Below are 26,534 nucleotides of genomic sequence, written 5' to 3'. Positions count from 1 at the left end.
AGGGTCAAAGTGCATGTTTGTGTTTCGATATAACAGCATTGTGCATCAATCACTGCGGGGACTTCTAAAACGCAATGTGGTCTCAAGGTAACTGATATGCACAGTTATGGAAAGGGGTCTAGTTTGACTTCAAGGTTAAAAAGATTGCTTAGTTGGGTGTCAATTTTAATGTACCATGAGAAAGTGGCGACACCTATTGGTGTGAAACTGAATCCTGCTCTCCCGGACTCTGAATATATCCTTAGATCCTTCAACAAGAGTCGCCCACCTTCTGGCTGATTGAAGCTGATGGTAGTCACACCGCTTTGACTTCCCTTAGCGAAACTTTGCACAATGCGAGGAAGCTACATGGTGACATTAAAACGACACCAGGGACCTGCCGTGGCCCTTTCCTATTAAACCCCACTGCCCTTTAAAGAGCACCAGTCCAATGACATCAGGGGCACAGACACTAATCAGTCATATCCAAGGCAATTCTCCGAATATGGATGAGATCAATTTGGTTTGACCCCACTCTAATGCTATACCCTATCACCCTTGTTAATTAGTTAATGTACTTTACATCCTAGAAGATTGACAGTTTCTAAATTGCTTTCGATATCAATCTCCAGCAGGTTAGGTCCACTTTAATCCACATCTTGCCTCTTCGACTTGAAGTGAATGAAAGGGAATGTGATTTGATGATGAAGTTTTTAGAAAGGTCTTTGGAGCAAAGTAAGTTTGGCAAGTCTGTCTTATTTCGAGAGGGCATTAGTTATCCTTTAGGAGTGTGTATATCTGTTCCTTGGTTTTATGTTCACCAGGTTCTCTCTTCCAAAGGGATTTTGTTCTCCAGGTTCTATTTTTCTGCAGTTCCTCCGGGTCTAATGTTTCCAGGTGTGTTTTGATCTGTAAAAAAATTTTCAGCACTAGTGGTACTCCCGTAGTTTAAAGGTACACGTAGTCATGCTCCTGCAGCGGCCCATGTGCCGGTCCTAACGGCTGTTGTGTTGCCATCTGTGAAATAAAGGAAGAACTATAAAAACCTTACAGTTTTAGTTATTTCATATTCTTTATTACGGATATGACTTTATTCTCATTATCAATTACTTGATCCCGTTCCTCAGATTATTATGGTTTGGGTTGGAAGAGCTTTTTATGTTGCGAGTGACTTCTGAGTGACTTAATAAGTTAATGATATAGAGCCGAGCTAAATTAATTCAACTGCATGATCAATAGAGACCCTGACATTCAACAGCAAGCAGAAACGTCCAGGGTTACAGAATGTAGTTAAATCACCCTGAATTGCACCATCAATTTTGCCTTCATCCCGTGCCATCTCTGAATAGACACATGCTGGATGGTTAAATTACCCCTTGACTGACGTCAAACTATTTACCATCAGAGGCCTAGACCAGATGCTCCCCAATACCTGGGCGATGAAATTTTTAATAACCTGAACATCTTTACTTGTTAACCCTTTGTGTTGGTACATGTATTTACAATATTTAGTTCTCCTTGCATGTCACTTGCAGTTTCATTGAATTTCCTTTTCAAAATTAAAGAAGTTTGTGAGAACGTATGAATCTGGTATTGCGCGGCATTGGGTCTAGTGTAATTCAACTCAAACTGAAGATGTCTATTGGCCCAGTGACACAATTACACATCAAAAGGCTGGTCCTTGAATCTTGTATGTAACCTAGATGCAAATGCAAGCTGTGTACTTTTTGCCCTGCGTAAATAATTGACTGTTATCACTGCAAAACATATTGCTGCAGTATATGAAACTATGGTCCTTTTAAATTTCATACATGTATTTTCATATCAATCATTAATTAGATGATTATATATTCTAACCCTTCTAACAGTGAAGAAATATGTCAAGGTTGAAAAAAGGTCGCAATTTGATAGATGACAATTTAACCTGGATGTAAATGGGTTCAAAACAAGTGTAAATACCTTTGCATAAAAAATTGATTTAACGAGCTGATACCTGTGGCTACTGTATGCCTGCAGTCTCTACTTGTCTGTCTGTGCATTGGCAGTTTTATAGAAGACGATGTGCACACTTGAGTGTTTGTTTTGACGCACATATATCTTTACCAAGGCAGAGGAAAGATTTGCAATTTGGGGATGTTTCTACCTTTGTGGTGATAATTAATGTGATATGATGCACCTATTTGTTTACCAAGGCAGAGGATGTTTTAGTAGAATTTTGGGAACTTATCTCCATTTGTGACGATATTGTGTTTATTCTCACCATCCTGCAGTAAAGCTATCATTTTGGTATCGGGGTGATTACACCAGTGGCTGATTGGAGTTCAATGCCCATAGCTTTGGAATGTTGGCATTTAAATGTATGATTTCAATGTAATGACTTCTTGTCACAGTACTGACTTCTGGTGACTTCTAATGTAACACTCTTTACTGAAACAGTAGCTGACACTGCTGACCTAGATCAGTTTATGTGGGAAGAAAGAAGCTGTCTGTTCAGAGGAATTTCGATGGATACTTCTTTGGAAGCCATCATATCTGTGCCTTTTTTTGTCAAGAGTCCCCGATTTGTGTGATTAAGTGCTCATTTGTTTGACATAGCATTGATAGGAAGACCTACTTGTGGTTCAGAAGTCGATAGATGATCATTACAGCCTGATAACCAGCCCAGGCACACAGACAATTGCTGATGGTATCGTTCTGGGGATGGTAATTGTGCATGTTCTTAATGAGTGGCTTGCAAAGACTTCCAGGCAGAAGTTGTTCGTCCATATTGGAGGATAATCAAGAGACTGATTTGGTGCAAATCACTGATTGGATTAGAGCTTGTGGATGTAGCGACTTGCATAGACCTACATAGACCTACGTTCCCTGGGTGTTTTGCAAAGACTTTCAAGCAGGACTTGATCAACCATCCATGTACATGGAAGGCTGTATGGACTTTTCTGGCCCTATATCGAAGTGCTGTATGATTCAGAATAGTACTTGCTAACCTTTGGCAAAATGTTTGGCTAGTTTTTCTTCCGAATTCCGTTCATCAAGCTGTTAATCTATCTGAACAGGTCAAGAAGCGTTGTATGGATTAGAGGCTGCGTGTACCCACTAACCTCTGGCTGATGATCTCCTTGTAGTTCTATTGGACAAGCTGTCAATCCATCTGCATTGATCAATAGTTGTTGTGATCATTAGCGCCGTATAAGACAAGAGCAAGACACTGCTTTCTCGCATTGGAATTCTTTTACTCAATATAAGCGGACTTAAGAAAAGCTGGTGGAAGTGCACTTCCTTATATTTCAAGCTTTAGAGTCTGCTGACATTCTTTGCAATGAGTTTCGACAAGCCACCATCATCACCAGGGTACAGGCTGATGTATGCCAGGTCTGTCTCTGCACCAGGTGGTCCCAACAGATTGAGAGTTACCATTCCACAAACAATGTAAGTAACTAAATACATTCCAAGCATCAAATTTTAGCTTCATGCACATGACACACATGCTAGGGCCATATTTAAGTGGGGCTGAGGGGGCTACATCCAAGAAAAATGTGTTTTTCATGCAGATTTGGGACGAAAAAGTGGTGTTCTCCCCTCCCCCCCCCCCCATAAAAAAGCTTTCCCCCACAGGACCAAAAGGTTAAATGTAGTTATATCTATTTGCTAGTCCACGGTAACATAATTTTGCATGACATTCAGGTCCCTGAGTTACATCAAGTGCACAAATTTGGGAGGAGGGGTCAACAAAGATTTTCCTTAACATATCTTCTTTTTTACATCGGAGGTTAAAGGGGTCAGATCTGCTCCTGAACATCTTTTATTGACATCACACATCAAGTTAGTCTCATTATGCCGAAATGTTGATCATCAACAACTTGAGGTATACCAATATTTTGGTTGAAGGATCTCGTCTCGTGGGCTTTAATCATGTTATTGCTGTTTGCCAGAAGCACTTTTACGTGTAAAAATGGCCTGATACACAGAACAGAATGATACTGGTGCATGTACAACCAACAGAAAACTAGTTGTTCTAATGACAGAATTTCACATCATCCAGTACAATTATAGCCTCTGAGTGCATTAACAGAAAACAAGTTTGGCCAGTGGTACAATAATTTATAGCCCTGGTACGACTACAGACTCTGTGTCAGTGCATCATTATTGTTTACTGTCAGTTATTTTCTACACTGTATAGGTCATAATTGTACTTGGGCGATAATTGTACCACTACCCTATGTATCCTCAATTTGCTTGATGGATCGTGGAAACACTGCATTACCCCATGGTGATACGTGTGACATTGTTTGGTCTGGGGCTGAGCGGGCAGATGTCGCAGATGCCACCCAGAGATTATTAGTCACCTGATGCATATAAAGCCTGCTGCAGCATCTAATTCTATATCCTTTTACTGGACTACGCCTAGTTTTCAACGGGTGGAGATGTACAAAAATTATGACAATCGATATTGGAATTGCCAGGCGGTTAACACTTTTATTGCTCAAACCGAGAAGAGTACAAAAATAGGAAGAGGATAGCAGCTGATTGTCCAGTTTATGATTGATGGACACCGAGATAGGGTCAGCATGTGATTGGTTTGATGTATAAAGTCTTGGGATATGGACTAAGCCTTTCACACGTCACATCAAACGTGAACATGAAACTACATGTTGGCTACACCATGCAAATCTTGTTATTGCCTCCAGCCATTCTCCTAAACTGCAGCGTAATAACCTAGAACTGTGACAAAATAAGAAAAAAGTGGGAAACATGTCATTGACATGTCCCAAATTGCGATGGGGTGAATGAGATCATGACATGATAAAAAGCATCGTGGAATAGAACAGCCATTAGAGAAATAAGTTTTATCTGTTTATCTGGTTATCTGGTTTATCCTGTGAGATTTGCCTGAGCAGTCTTCAATACTAGTGCATTGGAAATGATGTGTTCGGAAGCAGCACCACAGAAGTCAATCTGCCAATGAGCTAGCTATGTGCATTGACTAAGAATCGAAGCCACTTCCTTAGGTGGCAGACGCACATGATGATATCGGTTTTACCACTCTGAGCCCAAAGCAACCAAAAAGGCGGTGGTGTAATGTCACAACCTAAAGTGTAATGAACTCGCTCTATTGGTGAACTGAATGAAAGCAAAGCAGACAGTGCATTGCCAAGGTTACTGTCAGGTCCTGAGAATTGTGAAATGATGTTTGCTGTAAATCCATGGTGACCAAATTACACATGGGAGCCATTCCTCTGTTGCCTTGGCAAATACAACATCGGTACATGATTGCGCTGACGCAAATATTGCCGTGCGCAATGATTTCATGGAGCTAGGTAGTAGCCGTTGACAGAGGCATATTAAGAAGGCAAAGTCAGAGATAGCCCCCCCTCCCCCATATTCAAAGGGTGCTGTTGGTTCAAAAAATTGAATTTTTTTTCCTGACCCACAATTAAATACAAAGAGCCTAGGTCTTTAAGCGTTTTAGAAGCAAAATCACTTTCCACTTTTCACTGCATCAATACAACAGCTATATCTGCAGGCATGCGAGGAAATTGTACACAAATAATTTACACACACATCAAAATGATGTATTGAGTACAGCCTGTACCTTGGCTTAATTTCCCCATAAAATATGACTTATTGGATGGAATAATGATTGGTGTATAAAAAGCGGTGCATTAGCTTGATAGAGCTGTTGCTCTGTGTGACACTGGGTCAACTTCTTTCCAATGACCATTTCATGATTGTCGGCAACACAGTAGGGAGAATACCGGAAGTATGTCAAGTCTGCTTGCCTGATTTATGCTTGTACAGTAGAACCTCGCTATTACGGACACCCTCGAGACTGACAATTGTTGTCCTTAGTAGAAAGGTGTTCTGATCAGAGATGTTGAACTAAAAGGTAACAACCAATTTGGGACCAAAGCTAGTGTCCATAATAGAAAGAGTGTCCTTATAAGAGAGGTGTTTGCTAAGGGAGGTTCTTCTTCAATGTCTTTTTGTCTGAGTTTTCAATTATGAAAGTGGCACAAATGTTTATGTATTGATTGATCTGGAAGATCTTCTTCTGAAGTTCTACTGCGTAATCATAAGTGGATAGACTTCCTCAGTGGCAATATTAAAATATAACATGTATATAACACATAAAATGCAACTTAATTGCCAATATGATGCCATTGATGTAGAGGTACTTTGAATTCTATGGCATTTTTAAACCTCTTCACGCGTCCCATAAATTCCACTGTTGCGAACATCCAGCTTCTTAACACTTCTATATTTCCAAGGTGTGAATTCAGTTCTTGATTCCCACATCAGATGGCAATACTTTACTTTCTTGAGACATTCTCTGTCCTAGGCCTACCTGATTGACGTCAGCACCCATTGATTTGCACACACACGATCGATCGGAATGATCGTGAACTTCATCATGCACTGTGTTCGTGTACTGTGTTCGTGTTCACATGGTTTGTCGAGGAACCCAGCTGGGATCACTGTTACTTTCATATCAATAAAAGCAAGTATAGATTAATCCATACTTGATATATGTGCAGTGGCATGCTGAGTTATTGGTTAAAGAGAACCTCCTTTTAAAGGAACAGTAACCTTATATGCAGCTTTGATACCTGAAAATCTGTCTGAAAGTCGTAAATCCTGTTGCTATTTAAGATCTAAAACCTACAATAAATTGCAAAATTTTTGTGGTGATTATTTTTGCAAATGACCTAGATTCCTGAAAATAAAAATCAGGCTAGGATATTATGTTATTGGAAAAACCGATGGAAATTTTGTAAACAGTGCGGAAATTACTTTGTGCCAACAACGAACTGCAGCGATACATACAAATCACTTTTTACTAAGTAGAGGCACCAGAAAGTGCTGTACCTTTAATAATACTCTTGATATTGACTGTGAAAAGTGGGATCCCATTCTGTTCTTGAAGCACCATTATCATTCAGAAATTCACTAATTAATTGTGGGATCATATTACTCAGTTAGGACCGCTTCATTGCATTTCTATTTCGAGTTTGTTGCTCGAGTAAATATTTTTAGGAATGATTTTTTATAAAGATGTGGTTGAATGCCACACTTGGGCTTAAAAGATTAAGAAATGATATATATAGACATGGAGGTAATCCTAAAAAACTGTAGGACTAGATTGCTCATTTGCACAGCACTTCAGGCCAAAATAGCTCTGAGATGGATGCATTTGCAAGTTTTGTGTTTGATATCAAGATAGTTGAGAGAGGGGTCACCATAATGACTGCCCAGATCAGATAGTCAAGTCCATTTACCAAGATGATTACGTCAGTTATATGTCATCTTGCCTTAGCTTTACCCTAAACACATATAATTGGTTCTTACTTAGGGCTGTCTGCATCAAGAATAAGCTTCTTTTCAGTCTAGGGAATTTAAATTTCTATCAATTTTACACCCAAGTTCTACAAGTATTATGAGTGTGATTGTGTTGCATCCTGCTGTGATCCTCAGGGCAGCGTTGAAAAAAATCTTGTATGAAATTGGCAAATGTCAAGTTAGCAAGCCATCTTTTCTTTTCTGGACAGCCCTCTCAGTCAGCCTGTAAAGCCTACCCACTGGGGGTATGGGGACTCAAAAGTAACTCTGTGTCACTATTGAATTGCTCGCACCGTGCTAGCTAATTTTGCCGAGATTCGTTTTTGTCAGGGTAGTCAAAGGTAGAAAACAACCAAATATACATGGGTAAATATCAACTATGTTTGTACAAGGAGTGAGTAAACACTTTCTTACAAGATACGGACCAGCACTTATCCATGTTTGAATTGGAATCTATGTCAAATATGAGATTGGAAGACTCGAACTTTCAGATTATGAGGGTGCATAGGACTTCCGATAATATTGTACATATCATTATGCGATCTTGGTTGAATTGGTCTTGGATAAACTTTCTTTATTATGTTTGCCGTGGTATTATTAGGACAGACTTAAGTCGGCTATCGTTGATCTTGGAAGAGTGCTAAAATCACTTTTGCGGAAGGTTGTCAGCGAGTTCAGTGATGGAGTGTTTTCAAACATTTCTGTAGGATTCAAAGGGCACTTGAAGGAGGGATTTGTCAGTGCATTTGCTCACTTACTGATCGATTTCCCCAATGGAATTGGTGCGACGGTTCTTCTTTTGATTCTGGAGTCGCTGCATTGGCAGTTGCAATCAATTCCATTTATTCAATGCTCGAGTGATTTACTAAAGGAGTCGGATCTTCTCCAAGTGGATTTTAACATACTCTATCCCAGAGTCTTTCTTCAGCAGTAATCCTGGAACAAGATAGAATAAAATCTATCAATGTTGGGTAGACCCTACCTTATTCCTTAATCTACATCCACGCGACATTTGTGTATTCTTCACTGCTGTCCCCCTCAGAGTGGCCCTCGACTCTGACAAAGTGCGGCCACTGTCTTGTACCCCATATGATATAACATATACTCTGATATGATACCACTGTCTTGTACCCTAGGGTAACTCCTTTCATTAACTGATTGAGTTACCTTCATTCCATGTAAGATGGCTCAAAAAGCTTTTTGCCCGCCTTTTCATGGCTTTCTATGATTGTCCCTTTAGGGAAACAAGACCATATCTGCTGTCAGTTCTGCACTGATTGGTCACATGATCAGATAACTGGTCATTCCTGATCTTACGTTTGATATCCTTCTCCAAGGAGGGGTGTTGGACACTTTCCCTGACATATCTTATAAATGGTTTGGTCACAGGGACCTGAAGAATTTTCAATGCACTCTGAGTGTGACAAACAGTCCCAAAAAGTTGAGTCTCCTAGGACTGTTAAAAATTAACTCCTTGTGCCATACTGGATATACTGTCAAATGAGGAACATTGAGCATTGAAATGTCGCCTTCTAGAAAGTTATATTGGAGTTGGATAGTTAAATTGGAGCCAAAGTGTGATGCACAATCGTAAAATTCTATAGCAAACGAAAAGTCTCCTTAACCTGCCTTCCAAGCAACAGGTGAATTAATTGGTTGTTGAACAAAGTCTGTGATAAGTTGTCAGATAAAAAGAAAACAATACTTGTCTCCGGTCTCGAGTTTCAATTTCTTAAAAACACCAGGTATCGACTTAGCTGGAAGGAGAAATGCACCAACGATAACGAGGCACTTGGATTCCTAAAACATCCAGTTCTCAGCAGGCAGCTTTCTTGAATTATTTCAAACTGGAAGTCATGCCTTCGTGTTTGTACAACTAACTGAGATATATGGAAAGGAGTCATGCGGATCGATTAGTGTTGGTGTAAATAAAACAGGTTCAGTGAATGTAGTTACATGTAGCTGTTGTAACAATTATTGTTGTACTAAGAAAAAAATTACGAATTCTCTCTGTGTCCTTCAGTTAACTGCGGGATCTACATTCTAACGTTTGATATCAATAGGAAATCATTTATCTCTTTAATCTCGGAGTACTTTGTGGAGAGGTGATTAATTGGTGATTTATACCCGTGAATATCCTGGCTACTCATTTGCCTACATTGTTGACGGCTACCCATTTGTCCGCAAGACACCATTGTGGACGTGCAGAATATCTTCCTGCTGTAAATTCAAAGGAGGATACAATACCCGTTCTCTTCATCTGGAGCTCAGCTGTCCAGGGTCTTCCTTGACCTCCTTTGGTCTTGTGCTGTGGTCTCAATTTGCCTCCATGACAGCTGCATGGACACCAAACGAAAACACCGGAGTCTAATGGATATCCATGCCCTCGCATTTTATTGATCTCAACCTTTATCAGGATTCTTAGAACTTTGTTGGATTTACCAAATTTTAGTTGAGACTCACAATGTTGCAGACTCCAACTACAGGAATCAAGAGAAGGACGAGGAAATTTTCTGCTCCTGCTTTTGTAGGCAACAGACCTCCCTACAGGCCACGGTCAGTATACCTTTGGATTGATACTCTAGTTTCACAGATCTAAGACCGTTTCTGAATGGGAGGTCGTTTGATGGTCCTGACGTCATGTCCCAGCTGAGCATTTCTGTCCATTTTGTAAGAATTAATGAAACGGTCTTAGATTGGTGAAGTTAGAGTAGTTACAGAGGCCAGTTCAATAGCCAATTCTTTTGCTGTCTAAAATGATTGCAAGAAACCTGGGTGTCACTCTCAAAGAAGGTGTATACTCGTCCGTGTCCATGAAGACTTTTTAAAGCCCCCTACAGCAGGCAGGCACCAATAGTGAGCAGCTTCAATGGACAACCCTTTCAGCGGGACAAGTATTGAATTTTCGGGCATAGGGGTGTTATATGATGAGTATAATCTGTCCAACAACAGGGTTACTTTGGAAATCCAGCAGATTCTTTTACAAAATTGGGGCAAAGTCTGAATTCCATAGGTATTTGCAGCCAAAGCTCAACTGAATGAGGGCTTTTGATTCCCAACCATGTTGACAAGAATAGCAACCTTTGCGGGCCAAAACCCTGGGCAAAAAGCTATTGAAGTCTACTACCTGCCACTGTATATCATCTTCTATTCACTATCATCATCTTGGCATCACATCACAGGACGCATTATGTTGCCGAAAATTTTATACAAAATTTAGGTGACCTTATCAACAAAGACTTTCGTGCTTTAGAGAAAATCACACCTTGGTTGAAAAAAGTAGCGTTACAAAGGATGGCGGCATTTGCGGGTTTTTTTAGATTAAATTGAATTTTTTTTACACGCTTCAGTTCAGTCTTTTAAGGTGTAAGTATCTTCATGATAATCAAATCGTATGCTCTCTACATATTAAACCATTAGTTCTGTTTACATAGTCCTGACAAAGAGTTGGTCGGCACCTCCTATGAAAAAAAGTGGTCAGCACGTTACATTGTTGGTAAAAAGAGTATCCATAATGTTGATGTATTACTAATCGAATTTACTGAATACGTTACACTCTTTCGCAGTTTACTAAGATAAATTGAGAAGACACGAATGAATGACCACCACTAACTCACATTTGTCACTTTTATAGTGCGGCTGATCAGTTCATTACAATAATTCTATCTAAAGTTCCTTTTCATTTCCGCTCTTCACATAAAAGAGATACTTTTCTCGAAACTTTTATTCAGGCGTATCTAGCCATGATATGCAGCTAAATAGGCTTCAATTGGCAACTTACACTTTTAGTTGAAGTTTGATTGTCACATTGTATTCTTTAATAAAAAGTAAACAGTTTGAAATGGGAAATAGTTCACGTTTTTGTGTGGGACCACATTGGTTTTCGAGGCTCAAAATCATTAGCTAATAAAGGGACAACTAGGGCATGGGATTTTAGGTGGCAAGAAAGATGATACCCCTGCTCGCCACCATATACCGCCACATGTGCTATCTTGCTTATCTCTTACAAATTATCAATTGCTTTTAAGTATCAATCTTAAAACGTGGTTTTGAATGATTCCATTCTGTTTCTACAGTACTTGTCCTTGCAGTTAAGTGTTGTTTTATCCTGTTTGGAGTAGTCACGATTCAGTGGGAAGCTATTATTTTACATGAAAAACCACGCTTCTTAACCAACTGGTCCTTTTTGGCTCACCGTAAGGGGAGTCTATACGATAGCGCTGTGTCCGTCGTCGTCGTCGTCGTCGTCGTCGTCGTTGTCGTCGTATCCTAACAGTGGCACGTTTCTTAACTGCTAGGGCTATGAACTTGAAACTTTGTACACAGAATGCCCTAGGTCAGCTGACCTCTGACACTGATTTTCGGTCCGATCTGATTCTCTGTTTGGCCACCAGGGGGCCAAATGTCGATATCTAAAAAGTGGAGATATCTCGCTTATTAGTGACTTGTTTTCGATAAAACTTTTGTTGTAGGTACTCATAGCAAATATACATTTTATATTATACGGGTTTTTAATTTGACCTTGTTTTCAAGGTCGCAGAGGTCATATGGCGTAAATTGGCCATTAGAGTGTAAACTATGGCACGTTTCTTAACCACTAAAGCTATGAACTTGAAACTTGGTACATATAACCCCCTATATCACATAGCCTCTGGTGCTGAATTTTGGTTCGATCTGATTCCTAACTTTGCCACCAGGGGGCCAAAAGTGGAAATCTAAAAAGTGTGATATCTCGCTTATAAGTGACTTGTTTTCGATAAAACTTTTGTTGTAGGTACTCATAGCAAATATACATTTTATATTATACGGGTTTTCAATTTGACCTACTTTTCAAGGTCACAGAGGTCATATGGCGTAAATTGGCCATTAGAGTGTAAACTATGGCACGTTTCTTAACCACTAAAGCTATGAACTTGAAACTTGGTACATATAACCCCCTATATCACATAGCCTCTGGCGCTGAATTTTGGTTCGATCTGATTCCTAACTTTGCCACCAGGGGGCCAAAAGTGGAAATCTAAAAAGTGTGATATCTCGCTTATAAGTGACTTGTTTTCGATAAAATTCTTATGGTAGGTACTGTTTGGAAGAATACATCACATATTTTACGGGTTTTCAATTTGACCTACTTTTCAAGGTCACAGAAGTCATATGGCGTAAATTGGCTGTTAGAGTGTAAACTATGGCACGTTTCTTAACCAGTAAAGCTATGAACTTGAAACTTGGTGCATATAACCCCCTACATCAGATAACGTCTGATGTCGAATTTTGGCCTGATCTGATTCTTTATTCGGCCACCAGGGGGCCATAACGGAAAAAGGAAGAAGTGCAATATCTTGCCTATTTGAGTGAATTGTTTTCGATAAAATTTTATGGCAGGGACTCCTAGCAAGGATACATCACATTTCCTATGATTTTTGGATTTGACCTCCTTTTCTAGGTCACAGAGGTCAAATGGCGGAAATTGACCGTTCGAGTGTAACTATGGCACGTTTCTTAACTGCTAAAGCTATGAACTTGAAAGTTGGTACATGTAACCCCCTACATCAGATAATCTCTGACACCGAATTTTGGCCTGATCTGATTCTTGATTTGGCCACCAGGGGGTCAAAACTGAAAAAGTAGGACGTGCAATATCTCGCTTATTAATGACTTTTTTTCGATGAATTTTTTATTGCAGGGACTCTTAGCAATCACACGATATTGATCTTGTTGATGTCATAGACAATTATTGGTTGGATCATAAACTTATATATACTGCCCTGTCTTATTACTTGACATCAATACACATCTAAAAAAAGTCTTCATGCCTGATTGTGTTCACCATATTCACCTCTAAACTAAGCATGATCCTGCCTAATAAAAGATGTATACGGTGAGCACAATGGCCCCTGGCCGTTTCATTACTTTGTTGTTTTTATTTTCATTTTGGTATATTTCGTCATTTGCGTACTAGGAACATTACAAAGTATGTTCAAACTTAAAGCAATTTTCACACCAGCAGATATGTTTGGGTTACCATGCTCTAAAAAAAGAATAATACACTTAAACCTTTAGGGCTGTCGAATTATGTCATAAAGCATACTTAAATGGAAGACGTAAAACATCAAATTGATCATACATGTACATACCAAACTTTCCTTATCTTGATCTTTGCTTCAAGTTTATATTGAACAACTTTTATTTGAACTCTGCAGGCTGTTTTGACTACACACTTCACCGTGTTTTATTGCATCAATGGCCCCAGATATTGCATTGATGATATTGTTAGGGCCATAACTGTTGAGAAAAATTATTCTCCATCAATGATGATGGCTATTAATTCCCAGTATATAAAGTTAATATTGAATATGAGGTCCTTGGTTGTCAATAAAGACCACTATGGGTCATCGAAAACTGGTGTCGTAAAATAATGCAAGGCCCTATACCAAAGGATTTAAGTGTAAATATATTGCACCGCCTCCAGCTATGAGCCGTGAAATTACTTCCTGATGGTATATTGATCTTCTATTGACTTTCAACAAAAAATAATTTCCGCGATTTAATGTTAATTATCATTTTTTGAATTGATCTTTCTAGGTTTACTTTTAACATGTTTAACATTCGGAAAAAACTTAATCAGCCTTCATCATCAACTGATGGTTTACTTCCTTTCCTCTGGCCAAATGTTGATTACACTGATTGGTACCTCGTAGAATGAACGCAGCCAATAGTGGTTGAAACACCTTTGGTTATCTTATAACTTTCATCTGAATGGTTTTGTTTGTTTTAGCCAAAATATACCTCACATGCCTGAACACTGTTCATTTTCAAGGTTGATATGCATGGAAAGTGTGCTTGTTTTAAAAAGATTCAACCTGGTAGACATTCATTTACTAACTTCAGGTTATTCAAATTTACCTGTAATGGAATTTTCAGCAAGCGATTTGATGATTTTAGAAGCCATGCAGGCAATGGGATTTCTTGTTGGGAACTGTAGAATTGAGTAGGCCCACATGTGGGGTGATACCAAGTTGTTTTAATCATTAATGTTCAAAAATGATTTGATAAGTCAGTTGGGAATATTCAGTCCCACATCAAAACGAACCAGCACGGTGTGTGTACCTCAAGGTGCAACTTCTTTACCAAGGTCAATGTCATGTCTACCAGAAACAGCACTTTGACCTTCGCTTCCCCACCAGCTGGTAACAGACACAGGTATTTTCACAAAGAATATAAAAAACAAACCGCAGCTATCACTATAAGCTGCACCTGGTATCAGCAATATGCCCATTTCCCTTAAAATCAAGCCTTAATTTTCTCCACCAATTCAGTTACGACTTGAGGTATTTCCTAATCACTTTGTTGATAGATCTAGATATTCCATGTTCCTGCAGTGGGTTTGCTGACTCTATCTAGTTTCACCTTCTGTGGAGTCTTAGTCTGTTTATCTGGAAGGTGTATGTTTGACTTGGGTATAGTTTTCAGGTCGATATGTTTTACATGTTTCTAATGAGGAATTCATGCAAGGTGCTTTCTTTTTCCCCCCAAGGTGGATGCTTACTAACCAAGAATGAGAAACTCATTGACTATAAAACCTGTGAGGGGCGAGCGATGGGTAGCAGTACATTTCAGGAACAGTTCCCAGGAGCGGTTGACACTGCCCGCTAAAAAAGTTGCTGGCGAAACTGGGCAGTGTTTCACTTCAAATGGCTTGTTCTTGGTGATGTACTGTCCGATTCTGGCAAACTGGGTATTTTTAAATACTTCAGATTCTGAAGTTTTACATGTCACGTTGTTCAACTGCTGTGTTTTCTTTATGAAATCACAGAAAATGAGTGCCTTTTCTCGTGAAATGATATCAGGATTTCTGTCTTGCTGGGTCTCAGTTCACCTATTGGAGTCATTGAAACAATTTGGTTGTCTCTACCAGTCTTGAATTATAAAGATGGTTGAAATGAAGATCTTCTCCTGTACCAACAGGAGATTGTATCGATCAGAACGCTGAAAAGTTTATCTAGTTACAAACGCCAGGTAATATGCAGAACACAGAAATTTCTGGTTGTTTTCTGTGAGTGATATAAAAGGCACTGTGGGCAGTTATGGCCACCTATAATCAAATAATTGATGTTTGTCGTTGAAAGCTTTTACCTATAAACTAATAGGCTGCATGTAAATATATGGGAGTGATTCCCAGACCTTAATTGTTCGTCATCAAATTTGTCAATATCTTTACAGTTTGTGCTAATTTTCATCGCTCTGTTGTCAATGGGCGGTAGACAGTGTCCAAGCACTGATCATGGTCACTAAAGATGGTCAAAGAGACAATGTTCCTTGAACATGTTGAAGATCAATAGATACCAAAGAATGTCATGCATAACCACCCACGGCCACCTGCTTACAGCTCATACCCATGGGAGCATAACAAGTTATATTCTTGCACTATCTTCAGGCAAATCATGGTCACTAAAGATGGTCAAAGAGACAATGTTCCTTGAACATGTTGAAGATCAACAGATACCAAAGAATGTCATGCATAACCACCCACGGCCACCTGCTTACAGCTCATACCCATGGGAGCATAACAAGCTATATTCTTGCGCTTATCTTCAGGCAAATCATGCGTTTCTTCCACATTTCTACCAATGATGATAGCGTTGAACTCCTGTATCAAGTTCATCGTGCATGGAAATCAGGCTTTGATTTGAAAACTGTGGCCTTTATACAACGTCATGCTACATATAGCATGCCACCAAGCCACCATTGGAAGATGTTGAAAACGTGATCAATACAGTAATAGAGTGAACCACCAATATTTTCGTCCACGTATTGCATATTTCGTGAATGATAATTCAGTCTAGAGTAAACTTGACCGAGTGGACAAAGATCACTCCTTCTGAACATGGGTCATGTTATTGTTGAGACAAGTTCAAAATCAATATCAAAATCAATAGAGTCGTAAATGATGGGATAGGCTCTGATCTGGATGGGAAGGTTAGTATTTAATCTAAGGTGTTGTTTTGTCTGTTTATGAGGTCAGTTTGTGTTTTGTCTGTTTATGAGGTCAGTTTGTGCTTCTTGTCTTTAAAGAATGTTCTCCAAATTTTGACCTCGTTTGATTCTTTCCCATGAATGGAGTAGGCCGTTAAAAACAACATAAACCAATTACTTATTTAATGCAACATATCACTATGACGTTCAAACTGTTCTCTGAACATGCTGAAAGCATACACCAGTATTTGATGCAATCGAAATGAAAGATTTCCACTTAAAAGGTTTGCCAGTTTTTGCCGTAGCTGTACAATGGGCATGAGAAGTTGACCATTCTAATCATGAGAGGGTCATGTTGTAATCAACTACAGCTAACAGAAGTACTGTGCCTTTTAAGATGGAACCTAATCAGTTAAACCATTGCAGGCATGGAAATTCCTATTATCCATGTTATCATGCCATAGTGATTTCTCTCCGCCTCTGTGAAGAATATCTTCCACTATTTTGTGAAGAGCATTGAGACTGTCATTGGTTGATCATTAACTGTGATTTACGGGGGACATTAGAAATATCAGCGTCAGTGTGCATGAAGTGAATGACTTCAGGAATAACGATGATTCTCGAATGGGTGCACATGACACAGCCAGGGGTTTTTGCTATGAAGATGATAAACATCTAATCAGGAGGCTGCATCCAAGAATTGGAGCTGCTGTGGAGGTAGCTCGGACTCCAGGCAAACAGTCAGGAGGTCCCTGGTCCAATACTGAGTATGCTAATTATTACAGCACAATACTTGGGTGGATTAAGATGCGATGGGCAACGGGAGCACACATCTCGACTAGTAAGAAGATCAGGAGTACCCAACTAGCCACTAACCACAATTCCAACATCATTGATCCAAAAACCGGGGCATGCACCGTGAAATATCTTCAATCAAGCATCAAATAGTTAAATTGATCAAACTTGGATCGATGCTCTTAGACCCATGGTTTTGCGTCATCCACTGATGTCATCGATCGCATTATTGATAAAGCAATCAGATAAATTACTTGGTAAATAAGACTACTTTTGCATCCTGTGGCAGTTCAATTTTTGCTAGGTCGGAGATCAACGACCCAGGAGGAGAAAACATGTTATTTGAGACTCTCATTGGATCGGTTTTTGACACGTGCATGTACGTCATCAAAGGACCGAATTGTTTTCAATTGATTTGTGTTGCCTGGTTTCAAGTGTGAGGGAAAGAATGCATGATGAAGAATAAGCTGGTACCACGTGGAGGGTTCATTCCAGACAAATTGATCGTGATTCTTTGTTATTTGTCTGTTGATGTCATCATCCAGTCAGCGAAGGTGTTTGACCCTGAAACTATAGATGTGATGTCCGTAGCCTCCATATTAGATTGTCAAGGCTTTGTTCTGTTAAATCTGACACAGCGCGTGCAACTCAATCGTGCCGTCTCAATATTTCAATTAGAAGAATCAAGACCGCTGGCTCTAAAATGAGGCACTATAATACTTGCAACATTGTAATGAAAGTGTGTTAGAATACAGTTTGATGCATGTAGTGTCATCATTTTGTCTTCCATGGTTTCATCTGCCTTCCAATATGGCAGGCGTTGTCTCTAAATAATGAAGTTACCACGCTCACTGCCAACTCTCTTTGACAGAAATGCATAGATTGGTCAACATGGTCATGAACTTGACCAGCATTATCTGACTAAAATATAATGGCTTATACATGTTATAGGTTCCATCTGTTAAGAATAACTGTATTGATTCCATTTGATGGATGATCTAAAATTTCAAGTCAATACGTGTGAGATATTAAGTCTGACCTTGGAGTCATCTGAGGTCACCCATCTGCCATAGTTTCAAACAGAAACTGGGTAGGGCTAAATGGAGTGAGTGTAAGAGAAAAGCATGGTCACTCATGGACATTTTCAAGCTCGCCCTATCTGCACCTTAATGGCTGTCAAATCAGATCAGCGACACGTCATGACCATCCATTGGCAAAATTGGCTATACATTTAATAAAAAGGTTCTCAGCCATGGGGCTGCTTGCAGCTGAATCCGCGGTTTCAATTTGCTCATTACCAAGTCGGCCACTTTCCTTGAGGGAATGAAATAGAAGTACCAAATGAATAAAGTGGCATCGGTCTTCATAGCCCACGCAATATTACAAAATCCCATTATTTGAATAATCATATTATCAGATGACGACCGGTCGGCTCTAGCAGTAACATCGATATTTTGTTGTGATGGGACAATCTCCCGCAGAGGTGCATAAAAGAACCTCTCCGGAAGTTGTAACATCTGTTTTTGCCAATCTTTAGAAATATCATCGAAGGTGTTGTTTACTCGTCATTTTATTTTGTGCATCTCTTCCAACAAGCCTATCCCATGCTTTGATGCATATGCCATCTGGACTGACACAATCATGTGACCTCCATCAACCACAGTTACTGGGTGACGGCATTGATGCTCAAAAATTCTATTGAACGCAGTTGACTTAATAGAACTTCAATCACTATCAATTGGGATTTTCTCACATTTATTGGATCTTTGAGAGGAATTTATGCATTTTGAAGACTATCTCTCAAGGTTGTCTCGCAACTTTTGAAATTTTACGTGTTTATTGGGAGACTTTGGATACTTATTTTAGGATTATTGTATAAATCTAGGTCGGATAAGTTTTCCACTGATGCGATAACGAAACTGGAAGGATCCTTTCAGTTAATTTGTGATTTGTGATTCATGGGTTCCGTTGACGTTCTGGATCATTTTGATCCCGTGTTCAGTCCGAAGATACCTAAATCAGGATTTGGACCACCGATTAAGATGGTCTCTCAAAAGAACATCAGGCAGAGACGCCGTATTCGGTCTGATTCTTGTGTGTGCGAGACAAAAGCGACAGGAGGTCTGTTTGTGAATGCCAGTTGGAGCAGGTAAGGTGTTGGTGGGGTTCTTCCATCCTCTATGGCTGCAACTTTGAATTGCTCCAGCTGGGCCCTTATGATCTGGGGACAAAGGATCTAAAAGGGACCAATTTTCATGATGCAAGTTGGAAGTTGACAATATTCTGAAATCAGTTCCAGTAGTTGCAATATAGTAAGAAGAAGAATTGATTAGTATTCACTCATATTCTGTATTATTTTTATCGACAGGTCACATATATCTGCCATCGAACATGTCAAAATATGTCTTGCATACGAGTGTTTGCCAAATAACTCAAAAAGGTCCTCGAAATATCAGTCAAGTTGCTCTAGAAAAGTGTGTGAAACATGTATTTTAAATCTCGGTCATCCATTAAACCGCCCTCAACGCCGCGCAACATCAGTAACAGGGCCGAGTACGTCAACTGCTACTCCATAAAGGAAATTCCTCTGCAGAGTGAAAGGTTGGACATGTTTTATACTGTGGAACATCCCTTAGCACACACCTCTATTAAAGACACCCTCTCTCTATTAAGGACACCCAAATCAGTTGTTTCCATTCAATTTGAGCTCTCTGGTCAGGACACTACTCTATTAAGGACAGCATTTGTCCGTCCGGAGGGTGTCCTTAATAGAGAAGTTGTGCTGTACTTGGGAGTATGATTCCCCTGTGAAAGGTCCGCTGTGTGGTCCTGTGTGTAGAAATTGCAAAAATCTCATGTAAGGAACTTTTGTGGGAAAGTTGAATTTTACTCTGGATTCCTCTAATCACTTCTGACAGGTCAATAGTTGTTTTGTTTATCTTTGCCATGTATGGAGAAGAGGGAACTAATGACCTTACATGTACATATTCCGTGTTTATAATGTATTTCAATTTTATTTTCAATATACTGCACTGGTGCCACATCGGTCCTCTTCCACATGATGGATTTGTTAAGACAATGTCAATACATTTTTCAATCTCTTCTATTTGTCAGTGGAGTTATTTGATATAACATACATTTACTTGTATATTTGTTTTGGGCGACCAACCAATAGATGCCCATTAAGGAGCTGTTTACCCACTTTGTTGGGTTTTTCTAAATATAGAGAATTTAACCAGTTTTCTGATTGTCTCCTTCAGGGTTAACTCTATCCGTCTCAATCTCATAATTAACCATTTTCTGCAAAACGTCATTAGATAAAAAGTAGAGGATCGAGGCGCCATCTATGAACCTAGAAATCACAACATATACAAATTTGTGGCACCCTGTACAACGGTAAAGGAATTCTCTAATAAATTGATTTACATGTGCATGAAGCTTGTACTCATTATTCTTCATCTTTTTCGTTGCAGGTAAGTGTTAAATGCCCTTCCTGAAGGAAGTTGGTAATGTATGGAACTCATCAGGTTCTGTGGCTAGAAGTGTGCTTTCCTCCTTGTGGATCTTGCATTATCTCATCTCGCTACATGTATGTGCTACTGCATTATGGCAAGTTGCACTTCCACCCTAATGCCGAAACAGAATTGATAGTCCTGGCCAGTAAACCAAGCATACCATCAATTCAGCAAGATTCTCTTAAAGGGGGACGGACGATAGGCAGGAGCTAGGGGGTCCAAGAGGTGGTCTCAAGGTGATTGATGAGTCGGAAATGGGTCTGCCTGGAATAGATAGCGATACACCTAGTGTTTGTGTCCTGTAACATCAACATTACTGTTCATCTGAGTTACAATATGTAGGCTTGTGGTATTCGACTCGATGACTCGACGACGCGATGGCTCGATGACGCGATCGTTGCTATGGATTTTGCTAAAATACGGAATCCCATGATCCTGGTCTCCGGGCTACCGCTGCAACAGCAGAGGTTTTAGCTCGGCCTTCACATACCCAGCTACGGTATGTGGAAGGATGTGCCCCCCCCCCCCCCAGCCATGGCCACTGAAGATTGGTCCCCGCGATTGATTTTGATATTTAAAGGACTCGTGGAAGTTTCATAGCACGCAAAATGACCGGAGATTTAATTGACAAACAAGCTTCTAGTGGCCAATGTCAGATGTCATGTGGTAGTCTGTCAAGAATCGGAATTTCGCATATGTACAGTTTTTTAGACTCAGTCACTCAGTCCCTCTTCTGTCCCTTGACATCTGCCCCCCCCCCCCCCCCCCCCCCAATACATCAGCCCCTATACATGCTTTCCGAAATTGGTGGCTTGCATTGGAACTAACTTTTTCCCCCTTGTCCGTCATTAAAGGCATTCAAGTGTGTTGGTCAACCATGACTATCTCCTTTGTCCCTCCACCACAGGCCTAGTTTCCCCTTATGACATCACTATTTCGGACACTCAGCGCCCCATTTCTGGAAAGGTGTATAGGACATTTAATATTGCCGTGCTGAACGGATATCCAGAGCCAACCTTGTCTCCAGGAAATCGCGTGTCATTTTAACATTGGAATTTCTGCTCGTAAAGAACCTGGGTAGGAGGTTGATCTGAACCAGCTATATTTAGGTGTATTAGCTGTATTGACGGTAAGATACCAGTGGCTTGTATAGCAACATGGCGCATGGTTTTATCAAAAATGCGAACTTGTAGGAAACGAAAAATGGTCGGATTAGATACGGTGAAAACAGCTGGAAAGGGGTTGGTAATGATCGGTTCTTTTTTATTTTCCTCCACTTATGATTCTATGTATAAATTACAGTCCAAGCAGTGATATTCTTTAAAAAGATTCCAACCGGATCGCGTCATCGAGTCATCGCGTCGTCGAGTCATCGAGTCGAATACCACAAGCCCAATATGTAGGCCTTTGTGTAAATGCACATAAGATATGCAACTAATTGACCCAATTTTCATCCTAAACACCTGGTCTAATAAAGTTTTTAATCAAAGTTTCCATTGTGTGATCAGTAGCTTTGATAATTTGACCTTATTTTATTCGATCTTTTTCCAAATATCACTGTTTTAAACTCTTTCTAGTGGGATTGGTATGTTCCGTCAGCTGCTCTGATACCTCTCTGTCTTGTCTGCACTTCATATCAATGGCTGCTAATGAAATGGAGATTGTTTACAATAATGTCCATGTTGGTAGGAAAGATGTAAGAGCCATTTTGATTGGGCAGAGAGGATTTTTCCACCTCATCATACGATTCACAATCGGTTACTCGAGGGTCAGGAATGTGGGTGAAGAGAGGAGCATACCTTTGACCCTGTGTATTCAGTGGCATGGGACTTTGTACCACATACAGGTTATGTCATGTGTCATATACCCTTCCCTGTATCCTTCCTGAGAGTCTGTATTCTTCTCTGTGAATGCAAGGTACTGTTCCTAGATCCCAGTGTAAACCCCCCCCCGAGGGGAAATTTAGGAATTGGCATTTACAGAGATTGTTCCAACTTCACAATTTATAACCAGTGCTTCCATCTATCTTGATTTTGCACCAACAACCGACCTTCGAAGTTTGTTAAGTAGTTCAGTATCGTGTTACTAGATGGCAATTCGGAGACATTCACATTGCCTTGGGTGCCAGCTTGCTGCACTGCCGGGAGTAATAATTCCTTCCATTGGACCTGGACCAATGTTAATGGTTGATTGTATTCAATAATCCTTACATGATAAAATAAATTCAATCAAAGCTAATGCTTTCAGCTGATCTTTGTTCAGTTGGGCGTTTTAAGTGCAGTCTATATAGTGCTGAGTGTATACTTTGGCTACACACAGGTTGTGTTTGATTCAGCATTAAATGTTTTCCTCTTACATGTACAAGAGCAGTGTTCTCCACAAGGGTATTTGTCAGGGTGGCCCACCCTACCTTGGCAGCTTACCACCCTACCTTGGAAGAGCCACCCTACCTTGCTCTAGAACTTTGCAGAGGGTTCCTACAGGGCCACCCTACCTCAAATTGCTAGCCACCCTACCTTGTGTTGCACACTGGTAAAGCATCATGAAAATCAAGGGTATCACCCTACCTTGAGAAAACCCTGTGGAGAACACTGCATGAGTGAATCGATTCGCTGCAGTGTGAGATGGAAGATACCCTATTGGACTTTGTGTAACTTAATCTGACCTAATTGGCTTCCTTTAAGGTTAAGGTATTGGGCACAACTTAGGCCTGCATGTTGTCTCCAGTTAAGCACAGTTTGACTAAAGAAAAGCCTATGCGCCTTGGCTGATATTAAATCCCACGGCTGACAAATAGCATGCAGTGAAACTTAACTTCCTTGACGTCATTTCGTGGTTACTTGAGTCTCAAGCCCTTTTTTAACTCGACTTAATTTGCCTGTTATGTTTAGCGACCAATTACACTAGCTTGTGTCCAACCTGGCAGTGTAGGCCTATAGCCCCTTACTTCCCTATTTACTAATAAGGTCATCATTTAGGTGACTATGTAGGAAGTCTATAGCGATCATGACGAAAAACCAAAAGACCGTATACTAGTGGATCTTCTTCAAGAGGAAGTTTGGCTAAAGTTTTTTGCAGGATGACAATACTGTCGGAAGGTTTTATAAAGTGACTTCAATTTTTCATCGCAATTCCTTGGTAAATGCCAGCCAATGAAAAAAAGATTTTAATTTTACACTTCAAGTGAATAAGTGAATATCTCAAGGACTTACAACTGTATGTTCATGGAGGAATCACTTTAGCATGTTTAGTGGAATTGTTTCCAGAATGATAGCTGCAGTTAGTGACAGTGGTGTGTCATAAAAAAGGTCTTGGCAAATTGAGCTCTAAGGATATGATGGGGCCGTCAGCGGAGGGTCATGCATCTCATGCAGTCCAAGATGCAATGACTGATTCTTCAGATGAGTTGTCAAAATAGTGAGTATGACATAAAAATGATATAAGATAAAGTATTTCAGTTTCTTTACTGAATCCCAAACTCATAATGTCGATCATATATAAGGGGGGATCCAGTAACTCTTGTCTAATATGCCTTTAATTTCGTATTTGAGGCAAAATATACCTTTCTCAGGCGTGGATTCATGAATTTTCATGGGAGGTTGGTACATGTCCAAGTTGCATCCACTCACGGCTGTCTGAGCTGCCCCAGTAAAATTAACTAGAAATCAGTCAGATGCAATAAGGTCAGGTGCGTGTCTTGCAGCCCTTCCGAAACGATATATTCCATATTCTAAATGGGCCCTATAAGTATTGAGTGATATTGATTGATTGACTCCATTAAAAGGCCACAGCTGTAACCTTGAAATGACTCGGTTTTCAATACAGGTAATACATGATATAACTTCTTATTCCTGTGTTGTGTCACATCATAGACACCTACTCAGCGAGGCCACTTGCCTGATTACGTAAGATCTCATTGTCAGGATGGCAACGCTACGCAATTTGTTTCCACCTTCACCAGTTGTTGTCTGCTGTGGAAATTGCCTCATTTGTGAAATAATTTGTTGTAACAGTTGGTTCCTACTGTCCTTTACGTCAGAGATGTTATGACATACATGTATGTTTACCATTTGCCAGTCCTGATGTTTATGCATAAATCTATAGAAATGACACTACATACAAGGTGTCCACAGAGACAGGATTTGAGGGATTTGACAAGTTTTGTCATTACAGTCGTTTAAAAAAAACTTTCGCAATGGCAGATTTGTCGATTCCTGTGTTTGAATTTGACGATTTGGGTTTGATTACTGATGAAGATGACGTCCCATTATCTCCTATATTAGCTCATGTTGTTGACGAGTTCATGGATACGACTCTGAGTGCAGACGAGGTTGATCTCAACTCCACTCAACTTGAAAGCTTCATTGATAAAGGAGATCATCCAATGGCTGTACCCTGCCCAAGGATTGTCATAAAGTCGTGGCAAGTATTGTGTAATGAATCTCTCAATATTTGTCATTTTAGCTCGAGTAATCAAAACAAAGATACAGAAAGTTCCATTTTGTTGAGTGGTGACTTTAAAGAATGTCAGAACTTTAGGTTCTCCTAATTGGCTGAAGATGGCAGCACTTTTGTTTTCTGCAACTTGTTGTCATCACATATCTTCTGACAACTCTCATAACAAATAGACAAATTTCTATTCAAACAATCAACTTGAAGTTTCTTCCAGTGTCAGTGGTGTTTAGAATGATTTTGATTTGCAAAAATTACCTTGTGTCATGAAAAACTCCAGTTACCTGTGGAAAAATATGATAACAAAATCCTCGTAGGTTTATTCGCAAACCTGTATCGATCGACTACTCAGGTCTGAAATAATTTGACAGAATTTCATTTCATCAGCAGATTTTCAATGCAGGGTTTTTCAATATTGATTATTGGTGGACTATCACTCTCATTGCTTCACCGTCATTGGCTGCCGCGATATTGATCGCCGTTTTCATGTCGGCGCAAATGAGGTGAGGGCATTTAGCGACATTATCATCGCGTCAAACGAGAGATCATAAATCATTCATCACATACTTAATACATATAGAGTATGGATATGGAAACGTACTGATGTCGGACATTGTTGGCCATTATCAACAACATTATTGTAGGCCTTGGCCATGTTGGCAGAACATTGCTGGGGGGGGGGGGGTAAAAATCTTTGATCCTGAATACAACCTGGAAAACCAGCTCAGTCGTATTAGTTTATTAGCTAAGACCTACCTACATGTACATGTACATTTGGGTTCATCCTGCTCTGCAAGTAAAATATGGGAGTCACAGTTAGAAATCATTTTGCAATCTTCCAAATTAGAAAGTTTTTCTTAAAGTATTTCAATGAGAATTTACAAGGTATTTGAATGCAGCTGTTGTTCAAAAGGAGGGCAGGTGGAAATTACCATACAACTATTTCGCATCGCCCTTTATCGGCCATAATGCTTTTTCAATGACTTTCTTAATGTCAACAGCTTAACTTGAATTAAGCCCTTCTAATAATAATTAAGTTCATTTGATTTCTGTCAGATCAATGCTATCTCAAATGGACACCTTCGCCGTCTGTGACCAGGTCCTTTAGAGATAGCCTCAAGTCAATAACTGATCAATCCGAAAAAGTCAAGAAATTGAAACATTCGATTAGGTTTCTTCATATTGGTTCACTGCTCTCACTTGGTAAGGTAGGTCCTGGATCAGGATATTAAAAAAATGGAATTTTTCGCATTTTGCTTTCTTTCTGAACTTGTATTTCAACGCGTTTAATCCTAACATCTTCATCAGCTGATTATTTCAAAACCTTAGGATTTCACGATATTCGGCGTTGAGTCCCTTTGGCAAGATCCTTTGGCGTCATCTAATTGTCCAGGCCTTCTCATTTTGAGCCCGTCCTTCAGGTTACTGCACTGTGACATACAATGAAGGGGGTTAATTCTGATGAGTACTGTTAGTAGCTCAGTT

The 26,534-nt window shown here is 39.8% G+C and overlaps 1 protein-coding gene across 10 annotated transcripts in view; it reads left to right on the top strand.

Moving 5' to 3' along the window:
• The window catches only part of LOC135486151 (3',5'-cyclic-AMP phosphodiesterase 4C-like), a 249,309-nt gene that overhangs the window by 162,653 nt on the left and 60,122 nt on the right, over positions 1-26,534 (top strand). The window contains exon 1 of one of the 10 annotated variants that reach the window (XM_064768708.1): positions 2,412-3,408. The exons of 7 other annotated variants lie outside the window; for them this stretch is intronic. In XM_064768708.1, coding sequence (XP_064624778.1) covers positions 3,299-3,408 — 110 coding nt within the window. In that variant the 5' untranslated portion in view covers positions 2,412-3,298. Of the gene's footprint in view, positions 1-2,411; positions 3,409-7,962; positions 9,874-18,609; positions 19,232-26,534 lie in introns of those variants that run through there. 2 more of the 10 variants (XM_064768710.1, XM_064768705.1) reach the window with 2 other exon arrangements.

Source organism: Lineus longissimus, chromosome 4, assembly GCF_910592395.1.
Source record: "Lineus longissimus chromosome 4, tnLinLong1.2, whole genome shotgun sequence".
Lineage (NCBI taxonomy): Eukaryota > Metazoa > Nemertea > Pilidiophora > Heteronemertea > Lineidae > Lineus > Lineus longissimus.
The sequence above is the reverse complement of the archived record's forward strand: the minus strand, read 5'-3'. Positions and strand labels throughout refer to the sequence as shown.